The 18,850-nt window shown below is 41.2% G+C and overlaps 1 protein-coding gene across 10 annotated transcripts in view; it reads right to left on the reverse strand.

The window, feature by feature from the left end:
- Positions 1-507: 507 nt before the first annotated feature.
- The window catches only part of pde4dip (phosphodiesterase 4D interacting protein), a 76,089-nt gene continuing 57,746 nt past the window's right edge, over positions 508-18,850 (reverse strand). For 3 of the 10 annotated variants that reach the window (XM_077220805.1, XM_077220806.1, XM_077220807.1), the window contains 14 exons: positions 18,056-18,300; positions 17,798-17,941; positions 14,553-14,822; positions 14,318-14,449; positions 14,063-14,185; positions 8,136-8,325; positions 7,885-8,006; positions 6,822-6,944; positions 6,612-6,704; positions 6,306-6,502; positions 5,514-5,645; positions 5,277-5,415; positions 5,151-5,197; positions 508-2,060 (listed from right to left, as the gene is read on the reverse strand). In XM_077220805.1, coding sequence (XP_077076920.1) covers positions 2,004-2,060; positions 5,151-5,197; positions 5,277-5,415; positions 5,514-5,645; positions 6,306-6,502; positions 6,612-6,704; positions 6,822-6,944; positions 7,885-8,006; positions 8,136-8,325; positions 14,063-14,185; positions 14,318-14,449; positions 14,553-14,822; positions 17,798-17,941; positions 18,056-18,300 — 2,014 coding nt within the window. In that variant the 3' untranslated portion in view covers positions 508-2,003. Of the gene's footprint in view, positions 2,061-3,886; positions 3,978-5,150; positions 5,198-5,276; positions 5,416-5,513; positions 5,646-6,305; positions 6,503-6,611; positions 6,705-6,821; positions 6,945-7,884; positions 8,007-8,135; positions 8,326-14,062; positions 14,186-14,317; positions 14,450-14,552; positions 14,823-17,028; positions 17,236-17,797; positions 17,942-18,055; positions 18,301-18,850 lie in introns of all 10 variants that reach the window. The other 7 variants (XM_077220799.1, XM_077220800.1, XM_077220802.1 and 4 more) reach the window with 5 other exon arrangements.

Raw genomic sequence — 18,850 nt, forward strand, 5'->3', positions numbered from 1 at the left:
CTCGACAACGTGATACGGTCAACATGAAAAGCCACCCCTTGTAACGGCATGTAACAAATGATAAAAGGATTAAAGACTTGAGAATAGTTAACTGAAGTGGCTTACACAAGTCTGACGCAAAAGCTGTTCTTAGTGCGTTTGATTTCGTTTGGATACACTCAGACTTTCTAAGCAGCACACTGTTATGAATAATTCAAGTACATTATACTGGACATTGAACAGGACAGAGGAATTCTTCCTGATAAAAGCTTTCAATTACGTCCTCATTACCGATGTGGCTAATATGCTTGATGTATTAAGCATGTCATAAGTCTTACTGTAGATTAGCTGTAGTGCCATCTGCTGGTACAAAGAACTATTGTTGAGACTAATGTATTAAGAAAAATTCTTCGTATAAATGTATGAAGAGGTGAAAATATTATTTTAGGTTTTTGTGTGCCAATAAAACACAACTGAAGTAAGTATTTTAAGAAATATGAGCAAAAAACGTACACTATGAGACACGTGTATGATTCCCTTTTTATTAAATCGTCCCTTTTTGTTTTGAGAGTTTCCTCCACACACTTTTCCCTGAAATACACATGCATTTTACTCTCTTTAACAACCCTCACTCAATGTACATTAAACAAAGGGAAATTTTAAATCAAATTGCATTGCTACCAATATTTTAAACTGATAGTCCAGAATTACAAACCTCTGAGAAGTATTTGATTGTCATAGAACAATGAGTGCAAGTTGAACTGAAATGACCCATAGCTCTCCTTTGTCTCAGGAGTTCATCATAACGCGTCCATGCATTATGCTTTGAATCTGGACTCTCATAAACAAACATAATATACAGAACAAACAAAATGGCACCAGTTCATTTGACATATACAGCAGAAACCCCAGGACTTCTTGCACGGTTGTGGAATACTGAAATACTGCACAGCGTAAAGCTATGAGGTTCATGCAAGAGCAATAGGCTTTCTTTCAAACCCACATACAGTTAAGAACAGTAAAGCTATGCACATGTTGTGTAGAGTTATGACCAGTCTCACAATCTTCAATTTGCTAAATTGTCTGCAGTGTCTAACACAATAATAATTTAACTCAGTAGTGTTAACTTATCATCTTTAGATAATGTTTCACTTTAGTATTTATCTCATAGGAACCAATTTTACAGACATTGCAAAATATCATGGAGGGAGAAAAGCGAAAAAACAAAGTAAATAAAAACAAAACAAAATGCATAACAAAACAAAAACATTAAAACAAAAATCCAAAATGGTCCATCAAGAAGAGCTGATACAGCAAATAGAAATATATAAAAAAACTCATTTGTTTTGGACCAAACCAAAAAAAAATTAAAAAAAATTGTATCAATAATCTCCAGTACGAGAATGAATATAAAACAGGGAAAATGTTAAATAAAAAATGAGTAAAAGAGAGAAAAGAAAAAATAAAAAGGGAAAAAAGTACATTTAAAGTTAATTAAAAGCAACTTACTAAAACTTTGGCAATAACACAGAACAAACAAACATAATTTCAAGACTACAGTAGCAGGCTGATTGAAAGATTATTGCACCATCGATCCTTAGCTTGTCCCGGGAGTGACTTTCTTTACAGTGTAGCAGGTCTGGCTGGTAGCACAGTAGTATTATAATTGCACATTAATTATGTTGCTGGTTCAATATAAACCTTAACATCAAACATAAACCCATAAGATGTCACTTTGGTTAAAGACATGGATTGCCAATCCATATGTCTATAATACTAATCTACTCAAATGCAACTTTGAGAGCTTTTTGGTGGTTTTTATGTAGCAAATAAAACTGACTAATAGATCTACACAACATAATCCAGGATATCTACTGCATTTTATGGTGAAATAATCTGACACTGATTCACTCAGAGACAGGGAGAGACAGCGGCACTCAGTCTGGAGGACACCTGTAGTCTGTCACTCCCCTGTGCCGGCCATGAGGCAGTCATCACTTTGTGCTGATCCTGAGCATGACGGGTCACGAAATTCCAACCAAGAGAGGAGGCGTACTGGAGGGAAGCTCCTGAGATCTCACCTGAACAAACAGTGACAGGAAGAGTCATTATAATGTTATATAAGAAACTTGGAATCACTAATAATGCACTGTGCCATTAAAGGTGCATTGTGTAATATTTCTGAGGATCTATTGACAGAAATGCAATATAAGACCCATAACTATGTTTTCAGTGGTGTATAAAGACCTTGCGTAATGAACCGTTATGTTTTTATTACCTTAGAATGAGACGTTTATATCTCCATAACCGCGGGCACCCCCTTCTATGGAGGTCTACATATTGTGTCATCATGTTTCTACCGTAGCCGACAGCGAACAAACAGCGCTACAGAGCGCGTTTCCTCACTACCTTGAAAAATATTTTTTTTAGTGGTGTATAAAGACCTTACTTAATGAACCGCTATATTTGTATTACCTTTTTCTGTCTACATAAACCACGGATGCCCTTACATTGAAATATGCCGACATGTTTCTACAGTGGCCCTAAACGGACAAACGCGTTTCGTTACTATGTTGCTCTTCGTGCAAGGAAGCAAGTTCAGCGAATAAAACACTGACACAATGATGAACAAGTAACAATAATAGTCGCAATAACATAGTTTTAATGAATAATTAAGTAAACATAATTTATCCTTGTAAAGAAACCTTATTGCTGAACTGGTTACTCTCTGCTGTCTCAGACGATGACATATTTTCCTGTCGGCCACCGTAACTTTTGTTGGTTGCAATTCGTAACCTCACCACTAGATGCCGCTAGAAATCACACACTGCACCTTTTAAGGACAGACCAAAAGGAATGTTCTTTATTGAGATTATGCACAAACAAACAAAAACTGCTTCTGTTTCCCTCCACGCCAAAGAGAAGAAAGCATACAATGTGATGGCTACTTTAATGTCAGATCTGACTAGCCAACACAAAAATTAGCTGATTGACATGATTAGTTCTGATATGACGGACTTGATTACCCAGAATGCCACAATAAACTTCTGGGGAGGAACTGGAGTTCAAATTAACTTATTGAAAGTGTTTTGTTTGTGACATACAAGCTTCATTCAAACTGCAGGTGAAATCTTTTAGAGACTATTCAAAGTGCAAGTTATACAAAATTTGGGGGAAAGTAAGATTTAAAGATATTAATACTTTTATTAAGCAATGATACATTAAATTGATCAAAAATGACACAGAAGTCGTTTAAAATGTTTCAAAATATTTCTATTTCATATGAATGCTGTTCTTTTGAACTTTCCGGTAATCAAAGAATCCTGAAAAATATATCAGGGATTCCACAAAAATATTGAGTAGCAAAAATTGATAATAAGAAATGTTTCTTGAGCACCAAATCAACATATTAGAATGATTTCTGAAGGATCATGTGACACTGAAGACTGGAGTAATGATGCTGAAAATGATGCCAACAAAGCAATAAATTACATTATAAACTATTTTTCTAAAAAAAAAAACTATTTTTACTGTATTTTTGATCAAATAAATGCAGCCTTGGTGAGCATAAGTGACTTATGAAAAACATGAAAAATTATCCAGAAACTTTTAAACTGTAATGTACTGTATATGCATTCAGATTTGTACGGTCACTTTTGCTTGCGCACCCACATTGATTGTTATAATTACGCTGCAAATATTAATAAGCAAGATGCTTGAATTCAGATTTCATGTGTTGTTTTCACACAAAAAATTAACAAATTCGTTTTTTTGTTTTTTTTTGCTGCCTGAAAATATGATGAAAAAGAAGCTGGACGACACTTCATGCTGGTTAAGCACGATTGGGTCAGGCATGCATGTGTTGCTAGACAAACACATACACACTAACACACACTTATACCAGTACCTCTATCAGACCAGGAAGGAGTGGATGAGACCGAATAGAAGGATGAAGGGAGAGGCGTACAGTCTAGAGAGGCAATCTTGAGTTCATTCTTCTGGAATAACTCAGAAGACATAGAGATACAGAGGAGAAGGAAAATAACCCGATGAGAAAGAGCCTTTAATAGCTAGCAATAGTTTGATGGAGTCCTTTTAGTTTTGTTCCATTGATGAAAATATCTATTCGGTTAAAACTATTCTGAGACATTGAAAAACCATTTGGGCTACAGCAGTGGCGGCTGGTGGAACATTTTCTAGGAAGGGCAGCAGTTATTGATCAGTTTCAGCAAACATCCCAGTAAGATGCTATTTTCTGCAGGCGCTTTTTTGTTGTTGTTTTTTGTAAAAAAATATTTTTAAAATTTTCTTTAATCACAATCTATGTATACACTGCAACAGCAAAAACTGAGGAAAAAATGTTTTTTTTACATTTGTTTAGAGCTTTTTCACATCTAACTACATGCTATTATGTGATACCAAACAGGACCACAAGGAGATTCCAGCCGCCATCTTGACCTGACTGCATATATACTAGACAGATACATTCAGAATTACTGAACACAGCAAAATACATTTTTTTTGCGGGATAAACGGTTGTCTTTCAAATTCCCACTGCACACAATAGGATAGCGCTACAGGTGATGTAGTCAGAGCGACGGAGTCAGAGTCAGAGCAAAACCGTTCTTTGTTCTTCTTTCAAAGGAAAGTTTAAATTCAAATCCTCCAGAGTCGCGGCCAAAGCCGAACCGAAAGGCCGCTGTTCGCCAGCAGCATCAGCCATTCTTTGTTTCCAAGTAGTAGTGAACCGTCGCAACTCTGTCGTCATGTTAAGCCCGCCCGCCGACTCCATATACGATCTGATTGGCCTGACCAGTTTTTGTTTTTTCCAGCACGAAAGTCAACGGAGAGTTGCTAGACCACACTGGCTGCAGAATAATTTTTGCTGCCGCTAGGGTGCGTCTAGATTTCTAGGCTATCTGATGTCCATATGTACATAAACACCACTGACCCTCGCAAACTCCTCCATAACACACTTCTTAGGCGAGTATCCATTATTAAAACACTCGACTGTATTGTAATGTGCTCATGTCTTTACCACCCAGCGCCCTCTATTGGCCAGCCGCCACTGGGCTACACTTTGGGTGTGTGACGGGGGAACTTGTTTTACAAAAAGAAACATGCTTGAGGTTGTAAAAGAGAAGCATATATGAATGGTAGAAAAGGCTTACCTCTAGATTTGAGCGAGCTTGTTTCAACACATCTCGTGTTCTTGACACTGGAAACAAACAAAAATAGTGAAGAGAAGAACAATAAGCATGAACAAAAAGAAGAGAAAAGAGAAGTGAGTCACTCACGTTGATTGACAATGAATTGCTCCATGTTATCTTTAGTGCGACTGGAGGTCCTCAGATTCTCCATCGTGTCCCTGAGAAGCTGCTCTTGCTCTGAAAACTTACGCCTCAGTGCGACAACCTCTTTTCTCAAAGACAGCTCCTACACAAACATTTAAAGAAAAAAACGAATAACTGACATTCAAATTGGTTTTATTATTGGTTTAAACCAAAATGTTTACTTTCTAAGTGCCCTCTGACCTTTTTAAGCTGCTGGACCGAGGCCTCAGTGCTGGGCAGAGCCGCCCTCCAGAACATTCTCAAGAGAGAGCTTGTCTCCTCCAGAATCTGCTTCAGTGTTGTAGTGCTGGCATGCAAGTTCCTCACATAACCCTGCAGAGAGAGACTGCGCGTCAATAACATTTCATTTGGATTGCTCAAACCTTTCAGCACGTTGCCTTTCTCCATTTTAGACTCGCAGCTGTTATAAAACTCTACAATAAAAGTATGATTAAAAACATTTATTACATTATCGCACCGAAACATTTAATGGGCTAAATGTTTGATTGTAGGTCAGTGATCTGCTTGCAGTATGTTTTATGATATATATATATATATTCTGGATTTTTTAAATTAACAAAAAGTTGAAGAGAATACCCTTTTTAAAATAGAAATATTTTTTAAGAATTATGACTTTACTGACACTTTTGATCAATTTAATTCATCCTTGCTGAATAAAAGTATTTTCTTCCAAAAAAAAAAAAATATATATATATTATTGACCATGAACGTTTGAACCGTAGTGTATATATTGACTTTTTGTGAAGTCTATTAAATTCTTTACTCATCTTCTGCAATATAATCTTAATTTGGGAGGCTTTTCTAAGCAAATATTGATATATGCAATTAATTTTGATTGATTTAATCATCATGTAATTCATTCAATTCCATTTTTAATTGTTTGACAGCCCTACTAAAATATATTCATATCTCTGTATTGTCTGTCCTAGTATCACATCAGCCTTTCATCTTAACTCAGAACTTTATACTGACCTCCGGTAGGTCATGTGATTCTGTGCTGGACTGCAGTGCAGCCTCCATTTTGCAGATAACCAGCTTCCCCTCCAGTAGCTGCTGCTGAAGGGCACTGAAGTCATCTACGTGACCAATCATATGATGGCCCGTCCTGCAGGCGAAGGAGCCGTCAGGGGCTTCAGCTTCCAGATCTTCGCCAGCAGACTTTGGCGAGTCTAATCAGAAGATGTGCATTGATTAATCAGTTTTCTGTTACTTGCACTTATTTGAGTGAGGTTTATCTCTTATATAAAGCATCAAATGTGTTTTATATAAGACTCTTACCACTACCAGAAGACTTTGGGTCATCTAATTCAACGACTGGTGAAGCAGGGCTGGAGAACCCTGTATCTCGAACGGGGGGAGATGATGATTGGTCTACAGCAGACGGTTAGACCAAGGTTAATGGAAGTATCATAAATATGGCACAATGAATCCGCAAATGTTTGCGTTTAAGTCATGATAAACTTTTTATACTGTAATTAATTCTCTCACCGTGGAATAGCTGTTTTCTGGCGGAGAGGCGAGGCATACACTGGTCCAGCCTCTCTCTCAACCGCTGCTCCAACAAATGTATTTTAGACTCTCGCTCACGTAGGTCAAAGGTAGTAGAGTAGCCTAGAGCAGAAGTGGGCGCAATATGCCGCAATACATTAATGCTAATTATCATTTTAATACTCTGTTTATTAGGGTGTGACAGTACATCCATTCATACCAAAAGTTTTCAAGACGGGTCTTTCTATTCATGTGTACCGATCGAATACAGTTTGTTTTAACTACTGCATATGGGGAACTTATCTGTGTGCGGAACGTAATTTCAAACACCAAGTTTTCCTCATAGGATGGGACAATATTGTTTCTATCTATGTTGTCGTAAAACATCAGACATGCTTTTTATTAAGCGTTTCAAACTAAATCATAAACTACTGTCAGATGTGTGTGCTGTTTAAAGCGACCTTTAAATGTTACAAATACAAGTATTTCCATTTTGCATAAAAAACCAAGCGAGTCTACTTTTAACTTGACTTCAATGAACAAGTGCCGGCGTGCGTGTACACGTCAAATAGATGGAGCAAATTAGAACGGGAGTGCAATAATTCTAACCTTATTCTAAAACATATTTTGAATCCAAAATTGTAAGCACTTCAAATCTCTTCCTCCAATTACAACAGCACCATAAAATGCAGTGTTGTTGCTGTACAAAATGGGAACTGTCCCAAAACCCCGTGTTTCCCATGTGCAAAGTGTGTTTCAGATGTGACTACATGTTTTTGCACATGTGAAATTCATGTGGTTTTTCAGTAAACCACTGTATAATAAAAGATTTTTTTCTCTGCTGTACCAAAAACTTCCCGAACCACCATGACTTCAAAACCGAGATACGTGCCAAACTGTCATTTTTGTAAACTGTTACACCCCTAATGTTTATTATTTTGTCGACCTATCCTGAATCTAAAGCCAGATGCACTCTGCAAGATGTTTGTAGTAATTTTACAATCTAACACTATTTTCAGTAATTTTGCTTTATGAGTTTCAGGCAGATGCATTAGTTTCTTACCTGTATTGCTCTCAGTAGTGCCACAGACTCTCTGATACACCTGTAGTTCACACTGCAGTGTGTGCACTAAACATTGACACTCACTCAACTGCTGCTGGAGAACATTCACTTCGTGCTGTAGCCTGTTCACAAATGTATACACATACACATTATTCAAAGCAGTCCGACACATTTTTGTCGAGGGCAAAATCTCAAAACAAATACTGAAATTTCAAGAGGCCAAAAAGGGTCATTGTAGACTGACACTGTACCTGGTGCTGTTGTCCAGGCTGTTCTGCTTGTCTTGTTTGAGCTGTTGTACAGCCTGAGCCTGCTCTCTAATCTGACCCTGCAGCCGTCTGCATTGATCCGCCCACCTGCCCGCCTCTAGCTCCGCCTGCTTTAACTGGCCACGCCCAGACAGAACCGCCTCTCTCAGCCGCTCCGTCTCTTTAATGCCATCTGCCCGTAAATGCAAAACATCTCAGGGCTCAGGAAATCTTGGCTACATTTTTGTTAGATTAAAAATAAATTAAATGTCAACTGAAATGCTAAATAAATTAGTGGAATTAGCTAAATAAAACTAGTTGACAAGGCCACATTTCTCATTTAGCTTAAAGTCCCCCTGTGGTGAAAATCAAGGTTTTAATATTGTTTATAAGTCTATGTGGTGTTTTTAATATGCTTTAACCATGTGTAAATTCATAAGTCAACACCATTTCTGAGTATTTTCTCCTTAAAACTGCAGTGAACCAAATACAGTCTCAAAAACACGGTTTGAAATCGCTGGTGTTTCTGACGTCACAAACTACCTTGTAACCAATTACGACAACGTGTGATCGTCAACGAGTGGATCTCTAAGCTGGTGTGAGTGAGTTGAGGTGGGGCTAATTTGCATATTCATAGAACCGCATATACTAAATGAGGCAAGAGTGTAGAGTTACATTCAAGCTATTTTAAGGCATGAAGAATTTTTTTCTAGGAAAAAACCCTTAACTGTGTCATTTTGGTGATAAAAGATCATTTTTAATGGTAAGCTGTCCCAGTTGATGGCTGGCAATCTTCACAATGTTAAATCTAAATGGGAAAAAGACCTGGGGTGCTCATTCAGTGATGATGAATGGGAAACTATATGTGAAAAAGCTCAGACTCTGTCGGTCAATAGCCGCCATAAACTCATTCAATTTAATGTGATACACAGAGTCTATTAGACCCCAGTAAGACTAAACGCCTTTAAAAGTAACTATTCAGAGCTATGTCCAAGTGCAGAGAGGGACACTTTTACACATGTTGTGGTCTTGTCCTGATCTTGAGGTATACTGGGAAGGGGTCTTAGAGATCATTGGCACAGTTGTCGGTACTAATATACCCAAGGAGCCCAGACTTATCTTGTTGGGGGACACTTCATTATTAGATGAACGGAGGGGGATTCATCTGAGGTTTGTTATATTAGCTTTCTTAGCAGCAATAAAATGCATAACTCTGAGTGGAAGGACTCCAAACCACCTACTACTTCTATGTGGACTACAGAAGTATCATCATATGTACCTCTTCAGAAAATTGCATTTTGTTTGAAGAAACGTCAAGATCTGTTTGTAAAACACTGGGGCAGTTTCCTTTCATATATGGGTATAACAACAACAGGACCAAATACCTAAATTTAATATGACTTTAAATGCCTTTTTCTTGTTTAATCTGTGTATGGTTTATCAGTGGCACTGGGAGAGGGAGGTTTGGGTGTGATATAGGGTTGTGATATGGATGAATCATTCATTTTGTATTTTGTATTGTTTTTTCCATGTGTTTGATTTTTGTGTTTGTTTTTTTATTTTTTATTAAGAAAAAACCCAATAAACAGTGTTCAAAAAAAGAAAAGAAAAAAAGATTTTTAAGGGATGTTTAAGGGATAAAATTATTGACTACAGGTTAACTAACTTAAACTCAAATAAAAATGAATCCATACCATCCTAATCATAAAGCAATACTTAGAGCTGTAGTGCAGTACCATTGTCACGGTTTGGGTTTTGTTTCTTGTTCCTGGTTCTTGTCTGTCATGTGATCCCCTGTTCTAGTCATGTGATCTTGCCTTGTGTTCCCCTGTCTGTTGTGTCATTGGTTGATTGTTTAAATGTTCACAGGTGTCCCTTGTCTCGTTGTTAGTCCAGTATGTATTTAAGCCCTGTGTCTTGTTCAGTCTTTGTGAGTTCTTAATGTTGTGGTGTTGTACCTTGATGTTGGTGGTTCTGTTCCTGAGTCTTGTGCCCTAGCCAGAGTCTTTATGTAGTTTGAGTTTATTAAATAAAGTGTGCTGCAATTGGATCCTGCTTCCTCCTTGCTTCCACCTCATCATAACAGAAGAACTCACCGCCAATGGATCCAGCAGTTGTTAGCAACCAGGCCTTAAGGAAATTCCTATCATCTCTGTCTCAAGATGGCCAGCCCTTGGAGAGGTATGTGAGGGACTTTTTGGCGTGTTGTCATCTGGGAGCGCTAAATGACGCCTTGCTCGTGGACCTGTTTTGTAGCGGGCTGGATTGGCACATCGCTCAAGTGATGCCGGAGGATCATACTGGCTGGACCCTGAAAGGGTTTGTTGATCTGGCCCTTTCCTTGGGCGGTTCGGCACTTGCAGAGCCTGAGTTTCCCCGCGTCACGCCAGTCAGCGGGTCTGACACCGGATCGGTCTATGGGCGTTCAGGGCTGATGTCCAGCTTGGCAGATTCCCCGCTAAGGTCCGTACGGTCTGCAAGGATCACCGTCCTGCCTGAATCTCGTCCCGTCAAACCAGTTCCAGAGACCGTCCAGCCAGAGACCGTCCAGCCAGAGACCGTCCAGCCAGAGACCGTCCAGCCAGAGACCGTCCAGCCAGAGACCGTCCAGCCAGAGACCGTCCAGCCAGAGACCGTCCAGCCAGAGACCGTCCAGCCAGAGACCGTCCAGCCAGAGACCGTCCAGCCAGAGACCGTCCAGCCAGAGACCGTCCAGCCAGAGACCGTCCAGCCAGAGACCGTCCAGCCAGAGACCGTCCAGCCAGAGACCGTCCAGCCAGAGACCGTCCAGCCAGAGCTTCACGTCAGCCACGTCCAGCCAGAGCTTCACGTCAGCCACGTCCAGCCAGAGCTTCACGTCAGCCACGTCCAGCCAGAGCTTCACGTCAGCCACGTCCAGCCAGAGCTTCACGTCAGCCACGTCCAGCCAGAGCTTCACGTCAGCCACGTCCAGCCAGAGCTTCACGTCAGCCACGTCCAGCCAGAGCTTCACGTCAGCCACGTCCAGCCAGAGCTTCACGTCAGCCACGTCCAGCCAGAGCTTCACGTCAGCCACGTCCAGCCAGAGCTTCACGTCAGCCACGTCCAGCCAGAGCTTCACGTCAGCCACGTCCAGCCAGAGCTTCACGTCAGCCACGTCCAGCCAGAGCTTCACGTCAGCCACGTCCAGCCAGAGCTTCACGTCAGCCACGTCCAGCCAGAGCTTCACGTCAGCCACGTCCAGCCAGAGCTTCACGTCAGCCACGTCCAGCCAGAGCCGAGGCCCTCTTCGCCGCTGGTCCTGCCCAGCTCAAGGCCCTCTTCGCCGCTGGTCCTGCCCAGCTCAAGGCCCTCTTCGCCGCTGGTCCTGCCCAGCTCAAGGCCCTCTTCGCCGCTGGTCCTGCCCAGCTCAAGGCCCTCTTCGCCGCTGGTCCTGCCCAGCTCAAGGCCCTCTTCGCCGCCGAGGCCCTCTTCGCCGCTGGTCCTGCCCAGCTCAAGGCCCTCTTCGCCGCCGAGGCCTGCCCGATCCAGAGACTGTTCAAGTCACGTCTGCCGATCCAGAGACTGTTCAAGTCACGTCTGCCGATCCAGAGACTGTTCAAGTCACGTCTGCCGATCCAGAGACTGTTCAAGTCACGTCTGCCGATCCAGAGACTGTTCAAGTCACGTCTGCCGATCCAGAGACTGTTCAAGTCACGTCTGCCGATCCAGAGACTGTTCAAGTCACGTCTGCCGATCCAGAGACTGTTCAAGTCACGTCTGCCGATCCAGAGACTGTTCAAGTCACGTCTGCCGATCCAGAGACTGTTCAAGTCACGTCTGCCGATCCAGAGACTGTTCAAGTCACGTCTGCCGATCCAGAGACTGTTCAAGTCACGTCTGCCGATCCACAGACTGTTCAAGTCACGTCTGCCGATCCAGAGACGGTTCAAGTCACGTCTGCCGATCCAGAGACGGTTCAAGTCACGTCTGCCGATCCAGAGACGGTTCAAGTCACTTCTGCCGATCCAGAGACTGTTCATGTCACTTCTGCCGATCCAGAGACTGTTCACATCACTACCTCCGAGCCAGTGTCTACGGACAAGATGGCCGCTTCTGAACCAGTGTCTACGGACAAGATGGCCGTCTCCGAGCCAGAGTCTGTGTCTGTTCCCGAGCCAGTGTGTGTGTTGTCTGTTCCCGAACCAGTGAGTGTGTTGTCTGTTCCCGAGCCAGTGTGTGTGTTGTCTGTTCCCGAGCCAGTGAGTGTGTTGTCTGTTCCCGAACCAGTGAGTGTGTTGTCTGTTCCCGAGCCAGTGTGTGTGTTGTCTGTTCCCGAGCCAGTGTGTGTGTTGCCTGTTCCCGAGCCAGTGTGTGTGTTGCCTGTTCCCGAGCCAGTGTGTGTGTTGTCTGTTCCCGAACCAGTGAGTGTGTTGTCTGTTCCCGAGCCAGTGAGTGTGTTGTCTGTTCCCGAGCCAGTGAGTGTGTTGTCTGTTCCCGAGCCAGTGAGTGTGTTGTCTGTTCCCGAACCAGTGAGTGTGTTGTCTGTTCCCGAGCCAGTGAGTGTGTTGTCTGTTCCCGAGCCAGTGAGTGTGTTGTCTGTTCCCGAGCCAGTGAGTGTGTTGTCTGTTCCCGAGCCAGTGAGTGTGTTGTCTGTTCCCGAGCCAGTGAGTGTGTTGTCTGTTCCCGAGCCAGAGTCAGTGAGTGTGTTGTCTGTTCCCGAGCCAGAGTCAGTGTGTGTGTTGTCTGCTGTTCCTGAGCCGGTGTCTGCTGTTCCTGAGCCGGTGTCTGCTGTTCCTGAGCCGGTGTCTGCGCCGCCCTGGCCGCCCGAAGGACTGTCTTCTCCGCCCTGGCCGCCCGATGGACTGTCTTCACCGCCCTGGCCGCCCGATGGACTGTCTTCACCGCCGTGGCCGCCCGAGGGGTCTTCACCGCCGTGGCCGCCCGAGGGGTCTTCACCGCCGTGGCCGCCCGAGGGGTCTTCACCGCCCTGGCCACCGCCTGCGCATCCTGCTCTGCCCTGGTCGCTCAAGAGCCAGGTCCACCCAGGCTCTGTGGCTCAGGCTCGCCATTCCTGTGTCCTGGTTCCTGGTCCCAGTGCGAGCCTGGCCCTCCGTCCCTCCCCCAAGACCGCCTCCACTCACCACCCTCCTGAACTTGTGTTTTTTTTGTTTTGATGGGCGTCGGGAGCCGCCCATAGAGGGGGGGCTATGTCACGGTTTGGGTTTTGTTTCTTGTTCCTGGTTCTTGTCTGTCATGTGATCCCCTGTTCTAGTCATGTGATCTTGCCTTGTGTTCCCCTGTCTGTTGTGTCATTGGTTGATTGTTTAAATGTTCACAGGTGTCCCTTGTCTCGTTGTTAGTCCAGTATGTATTTAAGCCCTGTGTCTTGTTCAGTCTTTGTGAGTTCTTAATGTTGTGGTGTTGTACCTTGATGTTGGTGGTTCTGTTCCTGAGTCTTGTGCCCTAGCCAGAGTCTTTATGTAGTTTGAGTTTATTAAATAAAGTGTGCTGCAATTGGATCCTGCTTCCTCCTTGCTTCCACCTCATCATAACAACCATATAGTATGTATACTGTGCACAGTATGCAAATGTTCTGCATGCATTAAAAAAAAACATTTTTGGCAAAATGTGTCATATACTGTGCATCAGAGCATCCTGCATGGATTACTGTATCCCACAATGCACTTGAGTATTATCTGATGTCTTTAGATATAATTTCTGCCAAATATTAAACACATCTTAACACAACATTTTATTAAAAATGATAACTAGATGATAACTAACTAAAATGTATGACGAAAAAAGAGCTATGCAGTGTATACTGTGCAGTTTTCAGTATGTACTAAGCTACTATTCGATTGCGAACACTGACAAAAATTGTGCTTGCTCATTTACTCTTAATATATTAAAGCTGGTATATAGTACTACGGCTAACATTCCTTACGAATATAGTAAGACTAAGATCTTACCTGTCCTGGCCTGTTGGAGTTGGTCCTGCAGGGTGTGATTTTCCTCTTTCAGCACTCGAATCTCATTGGACAGTTGATTGACAGAATCAAGGCCTTGGATATAGATGTTAGTGGGTGCTCCTCCTGGCAAAAATGTAGATACATTTGAAACTTGTATGAAATATATAAACATATGTATACAAGCAAAAATATTACATTTTAAAGCCAAAACACACTGTTTCTGATTGGACGAATGTGAATGTGTAAGTCTCTGACCTCCATTTCGCGCAGAGGAGGCCAGTCTCTCCTCCAGCTGTTGTCTCAGACGGTCATTGGTCTGGATAGAGTCTTCTAGACGCTGTCGGAGAGTGCGAATTTCCCTAAGATGCTCCTCCATCAAGTCTGCGCCTGAAGTATATTATAAAAACAGCAAGATAAGCTTTCCAAAATATATGACAACAACATTTTATTAACATTAGGATTACCTATGTGATTTGCACAGCTGGAGTACCTGTATGGCCTGACTGATATCCCGAAGAACCAGAGGACAGGTCTCCATACACGCCTGGTCTTAAAGGTCTTTGGCCATACATCATATCCCACATTGCACTGCTCTCCAGAAGGCTTGACCCTGATTTCATAGCGGGACTGGTGTGCCTGCTTCTGACAGGTGACTGTTCAAAGGCATGATGGGATAGTGGGTGTAAACTGCTATGGTCAAGCTGAGCATGGGAGCCCAGTGGAAACGCAGGAAGGGGTTTGATCTGAGGACCATGGTAGCCTGTACCGGGATAGGAAAACCAAATATTAATGGAGATAATGTAATCAGTGTGAGAATATACACATTACTGATCAAAGCGTTTAGGGTCTATGAGATTTTAAATGTTTTTAAAAGAAGTCTCTTATGCTCACCAAGGCTGCATTTATTTGATTAAAAATACAGTATAAACAGTAATATTGAGAAATATTATTGAATATAAGAAAACAACTTTTCTATTTTAATATATGTTAAAATGTAATTTATTTTTGTGAAAGCAAAGCTGAATTTTCAGCATCATTACTCCAGGTTTTAGTGTCACATGATCCTTCACAAATCATGCATATATGCTGATTTGCTGCTCAAGAAACATTTCAATTTTGAAAAAAAAAACAATCAATTTTGAAAACAATATTTTTGTGGAAAAATTTTTAATTTTTTTTTACCATTGTAAATGACTTTACTGTTTACTTTAGTTTTAATGCATCCTTGTTTAATATAAGCATTCATTTCAAGTATTCAAAAAAACAATAACAATCTTACTGACCCCAAAACATTTGAATGGAAATGTACACTGATTGCAAATGCAGGTAAAAACAAAATAACAAAATAAATAAATAAGTGTAGCATGAACAAGATGCATGTGAGTGAAGCTACCTCACAATGACTAATCTCAGTAATATATGAACATCTAAGTGCAATAAATACAATTTTGCATGCCATCTATTTTTCTGCACGCTTAATAAACAAACTACAGCTGGTCCAAAACACAGCCGCTAGAGTTCTTATCAGAACCAGGAAGTACGACCATATTAGCCCGGTTCTGTCAACACTGCATTGGCTCCCTATTAAACATCGTATAAATTTAAAAATATTGCTGATTACTTACAAAGCACTAAATGGTTTAGCTCCCCTGTACTTGAGCGAGCTCTTAACGCATTATAGTCCTTCACGTCTATCACGATCTCAAAATTCTGGCTAGTTGATAATACCTAGAATATCAAAACCGCCAGCTGGTGGTAGATCCTTCTCCTATTTAGCATCAAAACTTTGGAACAATCTTCCTAACATTTTCCGGGAAACAGAAACACCCTGTCAGTTAAAATCTAGACTAAAAACACATCTCTCTGACCTAGCATACACATAACACATTATAGACTTCTATAATTCAATGTTAGGCTTCATAGATTGGATCAGCCGGAACAGGTAACATTCCCATAAATCCTGATGTACTTGTTCGATCATAAGAAGGATGGCGTCTACGCTAATATTAGCCTCTCTGTTTATCCCGAGGTTTACCGCAGTCCGCCGGATACAGGCTGTATCCGGATCTGATGAAGGACCTGCGCCTGGACACGACGACAACGCAGTCCTGAAGTGTCAACAAGTCTCTCCCCTGTGAAGGCCTTCCCTACCTCTGTACTGATAAAACGTTGTCAGGATTATTCCGGTTCACGTGGCTACACGGAAGCGATAAAAAACGATGTATTATAAATTTTTCAAGGCTTGTACCTTGGAACCTATTTCATGGTTTGCGTTCTCGAGCCACCAGGCACTGTTTTATGCAAATGAGCGGCCGGAACGAATGAAGGGTTTTCTGTTAGAACGGTGTCGTGTTAGCGGCCCCTAAGTTAATTAATGATCGTTGCGACGGAAGTGAATCAATTAAAACTAACTTTAGCTAGACAATAACTTTATTCTAGAGCTGCTGTAAAGCCAAAACAATCTCTGTTACTTTAATTTCCTATTATCACTGTAAAGCTGCTTTGAAACAATCTATATTATTAAAAGTGCTATATAAATGAAGGTGACTTGACTATTTTTACCATTATTAAATAATTTCTTGTTTTAGGCATAAATCTAACCAAATATAGTGAGGTCTATGCTTAAAACAAGAAAACAAAATCATGCCAAGAAAAAGTAAGATAAATCATTTTAATTCACAATATATCCTCTAAAAGAAAGTTTTTAGATATTTTTATTGGAAAAATAAAGATTAAGAAAAATATTTTTGCATGCGTATTAGTGAGTCAACATTCAACGACTGCATAAATCATCAATACATTCTCAAGTTTGATTGACAAAGAGGTTACAAATCAGTTTACTTTATTGTATTTCAATCAACTATCTTATTTTCTTTTTGGCAAGAGCATTATTACAGTTAAGAGTTAAAATCTTGCCTATACTGAATCAGTCACAGAATTAGTATGAATTGTTCAGTGCCACACACACTCAGATGCAGGCTCACTGTTTCCAAGCTGCTTCTGGAGCATTTGAAGCTCTTGGTGAACCTCTGCCAATGAGAATCCCACACCATAAGGGTGACGGGTTCTCAAGGGATGAGTTTGAGGGTCAAACACAGGAGGAGAGGACATTTGAGGACAGTGGAGGGAGGTGGAGAAAGAAATGGAGCTGGACTGAGGTACAGTAGAGAGGCCTGATGGGAGGACACATGGAGAAAGAGCTACAGATACTTCATTGAGTGAAACTTTTGATGGTCAATAGAACAAACTAAACCTTTTCATATGTTATTAATTAAAAACAATACACTACCATTAAAAAAGTTTGGGCTCTTTTTTAGGTTGTTTTTGAAAGAAGTCTCTCATCTATTACTCCAGTCTTCAGTGTCACATGATCCTTCAGAAATCAATCTAATATGCTGATTTGGTGCTCGAGAAATATTTCTTATTATTATCAATGTTGAAAACAGTTGTACTGCATAATGTTTTTGTGGAAACCATGACACATTTTTGTTTCAGGATCCTTTGATGAATAAAAGTTTCAAAACAACAGCATTAATTGGATATAAAAAAACGTTTGTTACTTTATAAATGTTTAATGCATCTTGCTGAATTAAAGTATTAATTTCTTTTTCTTTTTAAATCATACTGAACCCATACTTTTGAATGGTAGTGTACATAGTGATAAAATAACATTGTTATGAGAGATACTTAAAAGGGCATGTGTGATTTGGTACCCTCGCATTGCACTCTTCCTACCTGTCTGTGCCTGGGTTTCCATTGGCCTGTGTGGTGTGCAGTGCATGCTGGGACAGGTGTTGGATGACTGGTGGCTGTGAGACGAAGTAATAGATGGAGGATTTGATGGATGTAATGAGGCTGAGCCTCTATGGTTGTGTGAATCTGTAACAAAACAGATGGACAAGGAAAAGAGATGAATGAGAAGCTAACCTGAATATGATAAAGTGGGGAAAACATGATAAAATGTTCAAATATGATGATAGTAAATTCAAAAACCTGTGGGACTTCTTGCTGCCTCCTCTTGGCCATATTCACTGGCAGCATCTAGTTCGGAGCACAGCTCAAGATCCTCATTGGTTGAGCCGTGGTCTTCTGACACAAAAGAGGTTCTGTCTGATTGGTCTGTGGCCACAGAGAGGGCGTGGCTGCTAGTAGGAGTATCCGTTCGTGGTTGTTGCTGGTCAAGTTTAGAGCGTAGGGACTCAATAAGTTTGTCTTTCTGTTGTAGCTCCTTACTCAGCCTGAGAACAGACAAAAATGACATTTTGCATAGATAGCATTTAATATTGAGCTAATTGTCTGCCATGAGATGAAAGTGGGTTTTATGTTTATTGTACAGTTATGAGGAGCAGTGACTTTGGACCAATCAGATATCACAGTGGGTCGGGCTACCCAGCTGCAGAAATAGAAACCAAGTGATCATCAAAATATCCTGTTGCTTGTTGCAGTTGTGGCTATTTATGAAAACAAAAAACATAACCATTGAGCACAATCTGCAAACAAAAACATCTATAACTATTGTCAAAATATATACAAAATAAGCATTCTCACTTATTCATCACTTAAAATTCAATACACAAGTAAATGCTTTTGCAAATTACCACTTAGGATTTTTTTTGTTAATGTGCCAGACACATATGATGAAGCGCTTGTGTTGTGCTTCTCCTTTCTGTAAGTCAAATTTACTAAATGAATAAATGTAAATGTCAGGTTCTGATAAAAGTGAGTTTTGGGTTTACTATGCTTATGTGGATTCAAATTAAGCGTGTTGTACATGCAAATTGTCACCAT

This window comes from Siphateles boraxobius, unplaced genomic scaffold (genome assembly GCF_051911475.1).
Source record: "Siphateles boraxobius isolate OS27281-9 unplaced genomic scaffold, OSU_SipBor_1 8, whole genome shotgun sequence".
NCBI classification, from domain to species: Eukaryota; Metazoa; Chordata; class Actinopteri; order Cypriniformes; family Leuciscidae; genus Siphateles; species Siphateles boraxobius.